Genomic DNA, 13,372 nt, shown 5'->3' with positions numbered 1-13,372 from the left:
TTGTATGCCAATGCAAGCAGAATACAAATACTGGTGCCGAGCCCTATGGGGGACACTTGTATACATTATCCCCTATTATTGTAGGCTCCTACAATAATTCATAAAACGCTACTGTGCTTTCTCCTCATTTTATTGATGGCAAACTAAGGTTCAGAGTAGTGTAGCAACGTGCCAAGTTTATGCAGCCACAGACAGTAGTGCTCTGATCCTTAAACAGTTTGGGTAGGGCCTCAAATTTTGTAGTCTTTTCAAGAAACCTCAGTTCTTCCCAGTAACAAGCAGAAGTCACAAATATAAGACCATGAATGTGCCTGTATAACCAGGAGGCCTGATATAATGAATGTGTCCCCCCAAAGTTCAAGCATGAAAACTTGGTTCCTCTTGTGGTGGTATTGAGAGGTGGAACCTTCAGGAGGCATTTAGGTCATAAGGGCTCCACTGTGATGAATGGATGAATGCCGTTATCACAGGAGTGGGCTAGTTCTTGCAGAAGTGGCTTTGCTATAAAAGCCAACTCTCTGAGGCAGGAGGATCACTTGAGCCCAGGACTTTGAGTCCAGCTTGGGCAACATAGTGAGACCCCCATCTCTAAAAAATAAAATAATAAAATAATAAGCGAGCTCTCTCACGTGCATTTTCCCACTCTGCCAACTTCTTTCTACCTTTCCACCAGGGGATGACCCTAGCCAGGTCCCAGCACCACGCTCTTGGACTTCCTAGTCTCCAGAACTGTGAGCTGAAAAAATTCTTTTCTTTATCTATTACCCAGTCTGTAGTATTTGATAAATACCCATTCCCATCATGGCGTGAACTAGTGTTTCTGGTTTACTTTAGAATGCCCTTGGCAGAGAGGAAAGGTCCATTCAGTTGGTTGGGGGCCTTAGAATTTTATTTTTGGTTTACAGTGGGATTGCAAATGTCCTGTAAGAATGAAAGCCACTCATGCATATTTCTGGATCAATTTAAAACTCATCAGGAAGACTCTCAGACTCTACTTAGGAAACCACCAATTTGATGTATGCTTTACTGCTCATACTTGACCACAAATTGAACGTTTCAATCCATTTACCTGAAAGTATTTCAGAATTATCCTAAACAGAGTTTCATTTTCTAAAAATTAGGTACATTCACTGCCGGGTGGGGTGGCTCACGCCTGTAATTCCAGCACTTTGGGAGGGAGAGGCGGGCGGATCACCTGAGGTCTGGAGTTCGAGATCAGCCTGGCCAACATGGTGAAACCCTGTCTCTACTAAAAATACAAAATTAGTTGGGCGTGGCAGCATGCGCCAGTAGTCCCAGCTACTCAGGAGGCTGAGGCAGGAGAATCACTTGAACCAGGAGGTGGAGGTTGCAGTGAGCCAAGATCGCGCCACCGCACTCCAGCCTGGGTGACAGAGCGAGACTGGCTCAAAAAATTAAATTAAATAATAAAAAATAAAAATAAAAATTAGGTACATTCTATGACTTAGAGCAGTTGTATCTGAGGTCAATGGAGACTTGGCTCTTTCTTATGGTGTGCTCCAGTTCATTTAGCTCTCTTCAGCCCATTCTCAACCTCTAGATGCTTTTTAGATAACTCAGTCTCCAGCCCTGATCTCTTTCCCCTAGTCTATTCCTCCAGAGCCTTTGGATATTTCCATTTGGATATCTGCCTATCAGACTGCTGTACATTCAGCAGGCCCATTCATGAGTGCACTCACTTCCTCCTGTGCCAGTCTCTCTGACCCCGTTTATTCACCAGCCTTAAAGCCCAGTGGTTGGCTTTGATATCTTTCTCCCTTGCATCTACTGTTTTCAATCTGACAACAAATGTCTTTGAGTATTTCCTTTGAATGTAAATCATTTTTTTTTTTGAGGCAGGGTCTCATTCTGTCACCCAAACTGAAGTGCAGTGGTGCAATCACTGCTCACAGCAGCCTCCCGAGCTCAAGTGATCCTCCCACCTCAGCCTCCCGAGTAGCTGGGACTACAGGCATGCCCCACCATGCCCAGCTTTTTTTTTTTTTTTTTTTTTTCTGTACAGACGAGGTTTCACTTTGTTGCCCAGGCTGGTCTCAAACTCTGGGGTTCAAGCAGTTCCACCTCAGCCTCCCAAAGTGCTGAGATTACAGGCGTGAACCACCACACCCAGCCTCCAGACTCCTTTTAAGTTCCATTTATACAGCTCCAAGTTATCTACTGGCTCTCACCCCAGCTTTCTAATAGAAGATAAGGCAGAAGTGAGAAGGCTCTTCCCTCAAATCTATTTTTTACAACTGATACAGCAATATGAATAAAGTTCACTTAAAATTATAAAACATTAAAGTGAAACTTCTTAAATTAAAGTCCACCAAAGGAAAAAGAACTAAGCTAAAAGTGAGGCTATATGAGACATCTTAGAAATGTCATAGATCAACTTTTCATGGCACAGTGTTCTTCCAAAAGAAATACAGAGATAAGAAATAATATCTGTTCCTGGGGTTTTGCTTATGGAATGACTGAAGGAAAGAGAAACCATGTTTTGAGCCTTTACTATGGGATACTTTTACATTTTAAATATTCATAAAAATGGCACTACTCACCCCATTTTACAAATGAAGAAACAGAGATTCAAAGAGATTAAGCAACTTAGTGGTAAAGAAAATTGGCTGGGCAGGGTGGCTCAACCTGTAATCCCAGCATTTTGGGAGGCTGAGGTGGGCAGATCACTTGAGGCCAGGAGTTTGAAACCAGTCTGGCCAACATAGCAAAACCCCATCTCTACTAAAAAATACAAAAATTAGCCGGGCGTTTTGGCACACACCTGTAGTCCCAGCTACTCAGTAGGTAGAGGTTACAGTGAGCTGAGATCACGCCACAGCACCCCAGCCGGAATAACAGAGCGAGACCCCATCTCAAAAAAAAAAAAAAAAAAAAGGAAACAAAATATTTTACCCCCAAAAATAATTATTTGACATACTTTGAGATGGCTATTGAGATGGCCTGCAGAAAGGAAAAACCCTGAAAAGCTGCATGTTGTGGGGGAGAGAAAAGTCTACATTGGTAGAGAAAGTCTACATTGGTGAAATAAATAGGCAGGCTTTCTGAGGTCTCCCCTGCGCAATCTAGGAGATTAACCAAGAGTCTGAAACGTTTGAAGGTCTAACAAAAAAACTTATCATGAACCACTACCTATTCTTTTTTTTTTTTTTTTTTTTAAGACGGAGTCTCGCTCTGTTGCCCAGGCTGGAGTGCCGTGGTGCAATCTCGGCTCACTGCAAGCTCTGCCTCCCTAGTTCACACCATTCTCCTGCCTCAGCCTCCTGAGTAGCTGGGACTACAGGCACCCGCCACCATGCCCGGCTAATTTTTTGTATTTTTAGTAGAGACGGGGTTTCACCATGTTAGCCAGCATGGTCTCGATCTCCTGACCTCATGATCCGCCCGCCTCAGCCTCCCAAAGTGCTGGGATTACAGGTGTGAGCCACCGCGCCCGGCCGACTACTACCCATTCTTTCTGAGAGCTTCTACCTGTGAAGTTTCATCTGTATAACAAGAACAGCTTTGCCCCTTATCTTTTTTTTTCCCTCTTATAACTTGTCTTGCCATCTTGCAATCCCCCATTCTTCTGTAACCTCAAGTATAAAAGCATCAAGCATCTGGCCCTCTCTTTCAGTTTTCATATTTTGTATGACTCCCACGCCCATATGCATATTAATAAATGTGTATGCTTTTATCCCATTAATCTGTTATCTGCCTGTTTTATAGACTCAAAGTATCGAATCTTTAGGAGAAAAATTTTTGGTGTTGTGATCAGGATGTAAGTCATTTTGTTCATTCTAGAGCCAATCCATTCATTGGATTCTTGGAACAACGGATGAAAAGCCAGCAAAGAAAGGTAAACTCATTTTTTTTTAACCAAGTCAGTTCTCCTCTCCGATCTCTGCCTATAGTGCCTGGTCAAATGTGGATGGTATGAGTCTCTGTGTTTTACCCTTTCTAAATTTGGATCAACAGAGAAAAACATATAAATTAGTTCTTGTATTGGTTTCGATCGCTTTTAAAATAAATGAATGGCTATATTTAAAAGAAAACTTTTTAGAGCTCACATCTTAAATAGCTACCTTATTGGTACCTATGAAAAGATACAAAAGGAATACAGGTTTAGAAACTCCCTCGGCAAGATTTTTGAAAAGTAGAAATCAGATTTAAAACAAAGTTAAAATCCTTTGTACTCAAATTGCATGCTTTAGATTCCTTATGAAATTTGTTAAATTAAAAAAAAAAAAAAAAAGACTCCATCCTGTAGTCTAGTGGTAAGGATTCTGCACTTTCACCACTGCAGCCTGGATTCAATTCCCTTTCAGGGAACAAGACCCCAGGAGATGTAAATCCTTTAACTCAGGAAGGAAAAATAAAAGAAATACTTGGAAAAAATTAGTTTGAATTGTTTTGAATTTATATTTGTATGACTTCTTAACCTTTGGGGTACCCATTCATTTTGTAAGCCTCTCATCCAGCTGCTGTTTTCCTCTGTCTTAAACCCTAGAGAATATGGCCAGACAAAAATGTGGGTTGTACCCCATTTGCGGCTGGCAAAACCTTGCTTTCTTTAAGCTGTTGTAGGGAATGATCTGGATTTTGAAAGGGTTGCAACTTTTGCTCCCTCTTAGGAAACCTTGGTTGAAGCCATCAAGAGCTTCTTGGTTTCAGTCTCAAATGTTCTTATTTGTTTTGATTTTGAGTTATTTCCTTTGGTTAAAACGTTGGTTTATATTTAGAGTGTGATAGTAACTTTTTCCCCATTAATCTGCTTCCTCTACGGGGCCAGAGAGACATACCTCCTGCTACGGCTGGGAACCAAACAGGTGAGGAGAGGTGGGTACCCCCTAAAGAGGGGGTGCTGGGAGGATCTGGGGAAAAAGAAGCATGAAATGCCACAGCTACCATTCTCTCTGCTCCCACAAAAGACTGGGTGCTCAGGCTGGGGACAGTGGCTCACACCTGTAATCCCAGCACTCTGGGAGGCCGAGGCAGGCAGATCACCTGAGGTCAGGAGTTTGAGAGCAACATGGTGAAACCTCTTCTCTACTAAAAATACAAAAATTAGGTGGGTGTGGTGGCACACCCTCGTAGTCCCAGCTACTCGGGATGCTGAGACAGGAGAATTGCTTGAACCCGGGAGGCAGAGGTTGTAGTGAGCCCAGATCGGGCCACTGCACTCTAGCCTGGACGACAGAGCAAGACTACATCTCAAAAAAAAAAAAAAAAAAAAAAAAAAAAAAAGACCGGGTGCTCAGAGGACAAAATGTTTGCTGCTTGCATATTTAAAAGGATTTTTTAGGCTGAGGCACGAGAATCACTTGAACCCAGGAGGCGGAGGTTGCAGTGAGCCGAGATTGCGCTGTTGCACTCCAGCGTGGGCAACAGAGCAAGACTCCATCTCAAAAAAAAAAAAAAAAAAAAGTTTTTTTTAAGAAAGATGGCTCTGTGGTCAAAAGCCAGCTTAATTAATAGCTGATATTCTCTGTTCTCTTTCAAATCCTGTTTCTCCCTTGGGAACTTCTTAGTCAACTAGACCTTTTTTTGTTCCTCAGACTCCTACTAACTAAAACTGTATTGGCCTTTTGAAAGCTTAAAATCTCCCCAAATTGGCTCCTCTAAGACTTGTTCTTCCATTTCCTTCCCCTTCTGCCCCTCCTCCTTTTTGCCATTTTTGATACCACATGAAGAGGCCTAGAGGGGACTTCTGTGAACCCTGAGACCCCTTGAGGAACACACACGCGCGCATACACAAACACAAAAGCCACCAATCGCCCCTCTTTGGGGGTCCTCTGTCTTCTTTTTTTGTTTTTTTGTTTTTTTGAGACAGAGTTTCATTCTTGTCACCCAGGCTAGAGTGCAGTGGCGCCATCTTGGCTATTGCAACCTCCACCTCCTGGGTTCAAGTGATTCTCCTGCCTCGGCCTCCTGAGTTGCTGGAATTACAGGTGCCTGCCACCACCCCTGGCTAATTTTCTTGTATTTTTAGAGAAACGGGGTTTCGCCATGTTGGGCAGGCTGGTCTCGAACTCCTGACCTCAGGTGATCCTCCCACCTCAGCCTCCCAAAATGCTGGGATTACAGGCGTGAGCCACCACGCCTGGCCATTGGGGGTCCTCTGTCTTCCCACTGAGCCACAGAAGCCATGGGCAGGGTCCATCCTCTCATGTCTAAAGTTCTGCTCTCCTGCATTAAACTTCCGAATCTCTCTGGCTTTTGGATACTGGTGTGTGCATGTGATATATGTTGTGTCTACATGTATATATATGTTTACACATGAGTTTGTATAGTCTGTAGTACCAAACTGACTTCTAAATAAATGAGTACTCACAAATTAACTATCCCAAATGTTTTTCAGAGTTCATATGACTTTAGTAATCTTTGATAAATCAAGCTAGGTTTTTTTGTTTGTTTTTGTTTTTTTGAGAACGACTCTCGATCTGTCACCCAGGCTGGAGTGCAGTGGTGCGATCTCAGCTCACTGCAACCTCTGCCTCCTAGGTTCAAGCGATTCTCCCACCTCAGCCTCCATGTGCGCCACCATGCCCGGCTAATTTTTTCGTATTTTCAGTAGGGACAAGGTTTCGCCATGTTGACCAGGCTGGTTTCCAACTCCTGGGCTCAAGTGATCCGCCTGCCTCGGCCTCCCAAAGTGCTGGGATTATAGGTGTGAGCCACTGTGCCCAGCAATAAAGCTAGTTTTAAATTGTTGGTTGGCTGGGTGTGGTGGCTCATGCCTGTAATCCCAGCAGTTTGGGAGTGCTCATGCCTGTAATCCCAGCTCTTTGAGAGGCTAAGGCAGGAGGATCACTTGAGCCTAGGAATTCAAGATTGGCCTGGGCAACATAGGCAGACCCTGTCTCTATAAAAAAATAAAATTTTAGCAGGGTGTGGTGGGGCATGCCTGTTGTTCCAGCTACTCAGGAGGTTGAGGTAGGAGGATTGCTTGAGCCCAGGAATTTGAGGTTGCAGTAGGCTATGATCACATCACTGAGTAGTTTGTTCTTAGATCATATCTCTAAAAACAAACAAATAAAACTACTAGAAATAAGACAAACAATTCTTCAGGCAGAATATACCAAAAAAGCAAGATATGTTTTTGGAGAGAAAGGTTGTAAGAATGGCATGAGGCCGGGTGTGGTGGTGCACGCCTGTAATCCCAGCTACTCAGGAGGCTGAGGCAGGAGAATCGCTTGAACCTGGGAGGCAGAGGTTGCAATGAGCCAAGATCATGCCACTGCACTCCAGCCTGGGTGACACAGTGAGACTCCATCTTAAAAAAAAAAAAAAAAAAAGAATGGCATGAAGTGTGATTTTTTTGTTAATGGAAAACGAATTGTGTCTAGTTTAGAAGTTATTTGAAGCTTGTTTCAAATTGAAAGAATAAAAAAAGATATAGATAAAACTAAATGAATATAGAAAGTTGGAAATAGAAGAAAAATCGTAAGAGGTTATAAAAGATATGTAAATCTTGTGTGGTCAAAGCTGACTGAAATTGGATGGACTTGTTTATTAGGTTTTATTTAAATGTATTATTGATATACTGATTCAAAAGTAAAATATGGTTTTCTCTTTTGAACAAGACTTTTGTGTAGTAGAGATGGGGTCTCGCTATGTTGCCCAGGCTAGTCACAAACTGCTGGTCTCAAGCCATCCTCCTGCATCGGCCTTCCAAAGTCCTGGGATTACAGGCATGAGCCACTGCACCTGGCCAAGTATACTTTTGTGAGCAAAATAATTTACCTTTTTCTCTTTGGATTCACAAACTGGGTTTTGAGTATTCCTATTTCATGGCAATATAGTTACATGCATAAGTTCAGTAACAGTCTGAACAGGACATAATTGGAGACAGTGGTTATTTTAGCAAGGCTTTAACTGGAATGTCATACTTAGATACATGATCAAACTGTTTTGAGGGACTGAAATTGACATTCAAAAGCCAACAGACTTAGAAAAAGATTGGCCTGGTACCCTGTGTATATGGTTCCCTTACAAAATCCTGACCTTGCGGTATGTAAAGAATTGTCACTTTCTTGGCTGGGTGCAGTGGCTCACTCCTGTAATTCCAGCACTTTGGGAGGCCGAGGCAGGCAAATCACCTGAGCTCAGGGGTTCAAGACCAGCCTGGGCAAAATGGCGAAACCCTGCCTCTACAAAAAATACAAAAACTAGCCAGGTGTGGTGGTGCATGTCTGTAATCCCAGCTACTAGAGTGGCTGAGGCGGGACAGTCACTTGAACCTGGGAGGCGGAGGTTGCAGCGAGCTGAGATCACGCCACTGCCCTCCAGCCTAGGTGACAGAGCGAGACTCCGTCTCAAAATAAACAAATAAGTGAAAAATAGCCAGGCATGGTGGCAGGCACTTATAGTCCCAGCTACGTGAGAGGCTGAGGCAGGAGGATTGCTGAGCCCAGGAGGTAGAGGCTGCAGTGAGCCATGATTGCACCACTACACTGCAGCCTGGGTGGCAGAGTGAGATCTCACCGCTATAAATAAATAAATAAATAATAAAAATAAATAAAGGAAATGTTTAATGTTTTAAAAATTAAGCTTTAAATGGGGGACTAAAGGAAACTGAAAATATTTCACCCCAAAATGTACTTCTTTGATATATTCCCACAGGAATAACCCTGAAAAGCTGCCTTTTGTGGAGGAGACTTGTATCTGTAGAGAAAATCTACACTGGTGAAATAAACAACCAGGCTTTCTTGGAGGCACCCCCTTATCTGTACCTAGGAAATCATTAACTGAAAGTCTGACACCTATGAAGGTCTGACAGAGCAACTTAACACAGGCTCATGCCAATTCTTTCTAGGAGCTGCTATCTATGAAGTTTCATCTGCATAACTAGACCATCTTTGCCCCAGCCCCTTCTTTCTTTCTCCCTCCCATAACCATGTTCCAAGCCCCTACTCTGCTGTAACCTCAAGATGGTATAAAAGCATCAAGCATCTGGCCCTTTCTCTCAGTTTTCATATTTTGTATGACTCCCATGCCCATATGCTCATTAATACATTTGTAAGCTTTTCCCCCCTTGTTAATCTATTAGCAGTTTGTTTCATAGACTCAAATGATCAAAACTTTAGGGGAAAAAAATCAAATTCAAATTTCCCTAAAGTGGTCACACATCTGGCTAGTGGCAGAGGTGAATTTCAAATCCAGCTCTCTGTAAGGGCCAGTTACTACTGCATCACAATACAACTTATAAAGTGCTCTTACGTATTCATTCAAGGTACTGTTGTTATTATTAAACTTGTTTGACTTGAGATAGGTTTACAAACAAAAATCAGCATAAACCACCTAGTTCAACATGTCTGAAAATGTAGCTTCAATATGGGATAATAAAATACAGAAGGTTCATTTGCATTTATTCGTTTTCCAACTTAATTTCAATGGAAAAGAGTAATTCATTTAGAATGTACAAATGGTATTAACGCTCACAATCTCTACTGCAGAAAGGACTCTGGTTAACATTTATAAAGTGGAAGGGGACCAAGTAAGTTTGCCAAAAGGAGGAATATGGAAATTCTGCCCACAGCCAGAACAATGGACATAGATTTGTCAAAACAAAGAACAGTAAAGAGAGGAAAGGCAATTTGTTCAGCCCTTGTAATGCTATTTTATGACTATTTTTCCAGTTGCTAGTTTCCTATTCACTTTAACAAAGAAAAAGATTAAACAAAAAATTTAACATTTTGCAAATTTATATTATCCTTTAGTAGAAGGAAAAATATTGTAAATGGTAAATTAAATATTCAAAGTCCAAACCGGGAAAACAATCTCCAGTCAGATCATTGAATAGCAAAGCGGTCTGTTCCAAAAAGAATCTTCAAAACGCCCACTGTTTATGTTTTGCACAACTTTAAAGTTTTAATGCTAATAATGATTCAATTTAAATGGAGATATCTTTAGGCTGTTATTGCCCTAAAATAATCAATATATTTTATGACTCACACAGCCCATCTTGGCTTCCAGACTGGCCTGTGGATATTATGTTAATAAGCTACATCTGGACAGCTGAGCAACAACATCAGTAATAGAAAGGAGGGTAAATTCAAGCCTCGAGTTTTAAGAACAAAGCTGAAACAACAGGCCTTGAAAATACAGCTACGGCCGGGCGCCATGGCTCACGCCTGTAATCCCAGCACTTTGGGAGGCCGAGGTGGGCAGATCACGAGGTCAGGAGATCAAGACCATCCTGGCTAACACGGTGAAACCCCGTCTCTACTAAATATACAAAAAAATTAGCCGGGCGTGGTGGCGGCACCTGTAGTCCCAGCTACTCGGGAGGTTGAGGCAGGAGAATGGCGTGAACCCGGGAGGCGGAGCTTGCAGTGAGCCAAGATCGTGCCACTGCACTCCAGCCTGGGCAACACAGCAAGACTCCATCTCAAAAGAAAAGAAAACACAGCTACGAAATAATGCCCAAAGCACTCTTTATTTATACATTGTGCAGGCTGCACACTTTTGTCCCTGGCTCACAGACGGGCAGTAGTGAAAACTGCTTTTCAGATACAAGGCTATAGGTATTAAGGATTACCTAAGCCCTTTCAAAACTTTCTTTTTTTTCTTTCTTTTTTTTGAGACTGAGTTTTGCTCTGTTGCCCGGGCTAGAGTGCAATGATGCCATCTCAGCTCACTGCAACCTCTGCCTCCCAGGTTCAAGCAGTTCTCCTGCCTCAGCCTCCCAGGTAGCTGGGATTACAGGCACGGGTCACCACACCTGGCTAATTTTTGTATTTTTAGTAGAGACGAGGTTTCACCATGTCGGCCAGGCTGGTCTCGAACTCCTGACCTCAGGTGATCCATCCACCTTGGCTTCCCAAAGTGCTAGGATTACAGGTGTGAGCCACCACGCCCGGCCTCAAAACTTTTGACTGCAAGTGCACAACATGTTTTTAAGGACTACCTGAATCCTTTCAAAAGTGGTCCTCAAAAACATGTTGTGCACTTGCATTCATAATAACGCTATTTCTTTCTTCCTGCTAAGCCAAATGCTGGTACAAGCCACTGTGGTATCACACAGGGCTTCATCATACTATAGTCACCCTTCAAAGGACACTAAGTAGGCTTCCGCTCCTGATCTGTGCAGACACAACACACACACGCGTATCCACGAAAAAAATTCAAAACAAAGAGAGAAGGCTGGGTGCAGTGGCTCACACCTTTAATCCCAGCACTTTGGGAGGCCGAGGTGGGTGGATCAATTGAGGTCAGGAGTTCAAGACCAGCCTGGCCAACATGGTGAAACCCCATTTCTACTCAAAATTCAAAAACTAGCCGGGTGTGGGGGTGGGCGCCTGTAATCCCAGCAACTCGGGAGGCTGAGGCAGGAGAATCACTTGAGCCTGGGAGGCGGAGGTTGCAGTGGGCGGAAGTTGCAGTGAGCCGAGATAGCACCACCGCACTCCAGCCTGGGCGACAGAGCCAGACTACGTCTCTCTCTCTCTCAAACACACACACACACAGTAAACAGAGAGCACAAATTAACAGATCCAACTCCACCAGTTATTCAAACACACATTAAGGATGTGCCAATTTTATATAGGGACTTTGTTTTTAAATTCTTCTTAGAAACGACCACGGCTTTGCACCAACTGTGAGTTTTAGCTAAGTACTATGCGGTTTTGAGAAAGTTATTTTACTCTGTAATTTCCGCCGGTTTGGAGAGACCGTGCGTAAAGCAGGTAGCCTGCCACCTCCTGTTACGTTGTGGCTGGGTTTTGAAGGAGTACATTCAGGGGCTTGCGGCTAACGTCCAAGCCCCACCCTAGCAGGTTGTTAAACTCTAACGACTGTGGAAAGTCACTCGGAAGCTCCAGTTTGACTTGCCCTTTGAGGGGCTGGGTGTCTGTGTTGGGAAAGGGTAGCAGGGGTGGGGGTGGAAAGACACTTTGCACAGATCCTTGTTTGCTTAAGACGAGCCTCTGTAGGCATTCTGGGAACACGTGCACAGCTCCAGCAAAACAAAACGGACCCGGGTTTCTGGGGCAGAGGGAAGCGCAGCCCGTTCTACCGTGTTCAGCGGGGTAACTGCGCTTTGCGGGAGCCCCTGCCTTGTAGCTGGAGCTCGTTTCCTTTCCGTGCCTGGGCGAGCGCTGGTTCTCCAGCCAAGAGCACCCTCCCCAGTTGGCGAGCCCTGGCTCTGGGCGGGACCCGTGCCTGGATCCCCTTCTCTGGAGTTCCGCACCTGGGCTTCGGGAGCTGAAAGCGCAAGGGGGCTACAGGACCCGCTTGTTTCTTTTTTCTCCTCCCGAAATCCTATGTCACCTTCCGACCCGCGTTTTCCCCGTGGTCCTGCATCCGACGGGTCCAGGTTTCTCCCTGCAGCAATTTCCTAAGACGCTGTCTTCCGTCCCCCTCCTTCCCCACACCATGCCCTCAGCTTCCCCACACCATGCCCTCAGCTTCCCCACATCGCCCTCCTTAGGGGTGGGCGCAAACCGAGCTCCCCTGGAACTTACACGTGGCCACAGCGGGTCCGGACAGGCTGGTGTAACACCTCAAGGCACACGGCGCAGTCGAAGGACGTGACGGGCAACTCCGGGTCCCTCCTGCGCTCCAGGGCCCGCGCGGTGGCAGAGGCGGGCGCCGATTTGCCGCTGTCGGTGCTCAGCACGGAGCCCATCGCTGTGCCTCTCGCCCAGACAGCTGCGAAGCACTCAGTGCCTGCCGCAGGGTTGTTTTGTTGCCGTGCGGTGGAGGAAGGAAGTCCCGGCCCAGCTGCGATCGCCGCCTCCCAGCTCTCCCAGCTCGCGCAGCCCAGAAGCCACCTCCGCCGCTGCGCCCAACCCTGGTCTAGGGCAGGGCGAGCGCGCGGCCGCGGGGCTGAGATCTTCGGCAAGCCGCCTAGGTTAAGGCGCGGAGGCGGAGGCGGCAGCCGCCCCGTGCTCTGTCTTGTGGTATTGGGAGGATTGAAACCTGAAACCTCAACTGCAGAGAAGAGGACTTGAGGCAGCAGTAAACCTTCCAAGCTATCACACACAGCTGCTTTCCCCACTGTCAGAAGTTAAGTGCGGGCGTGGCCATGCTTAATGATAATCAGAGAACAGCCGCTTTTAAGGTGGAGGACCATCCTCCACTGTTGTCATCACAATAAGCTGCAAAAATGACCTATGACCTATGATTGGGCGTCTCCTAAGACGGTGCTATCGCTACTCTGTCATCCAATCAATAGTCCATTAATGGAGAGATAGCCTGGGTAGTGGAAAGAGTCCTGGAGATTAGGATTCCAATCTTACCTCTCCTACAGAGATTCTAGTGCTAAACCCTGCCATCTCCAGTTTCCTCTGCGGCTCAGGATTTCCTCTGTTGTTTGTACGCTCCCCACCCCGCCCTTTAAACATGATCAGCCAGGCGCGGTGGCCCACGC

The 13,372-nt window shown here is 45.1% G+C and overlaps 1 protein-coding gene across 4 annotated transcripts in view; it reads right to left on the bottom strand.

The window, feature by feature from the left end:
* RNF125 (ring finger protein 125) overlaps nt 1-13,095 on the bottom strand; it is a 54,431-nt gene extending 41,336 nt beyond the window's left edge. For 2 of the 4 annotated variants that reach the window (XM_034943534.2, XM_055102640.1), the window contains exon 1: nt 12,465-13,095. In XM_034943534.2, the coding sequence (XP_034799425.1) occupies nt 12,465-12,628 (164 nt within the window). In that variant the 5' untranslated portion in view covers nt 12,629-13,095. The remainder of the gene's footprint in view (nt 1-12,464) is intronic. The other 2 variants (XM_055102641.2, XM_034943535.3) reach the window with 2 other exon arrangements.
* Between the last annotated feature and the right edge of the window lie 277 nt (nt 13,096-13,372).

The sequence above is a fragment of the Pan paniscus genome, chromosome 17 (genome assembly GCF_029289425.2).
Source record: "Pan paniscus chromosome 17, NHGRI_mPanPan1-v2.0_pri, whole genome shotgun sequence".
Taxonomy (NCBI): domain Eukaryota; kingdom Metazoa; phylum Chordata; class Mammalia; order Primates; family Hominidae; genus Pan; species Pan paniscus.
This window is presented reverse-complemented; position numbering and strand designations above follow the sequence as displayed.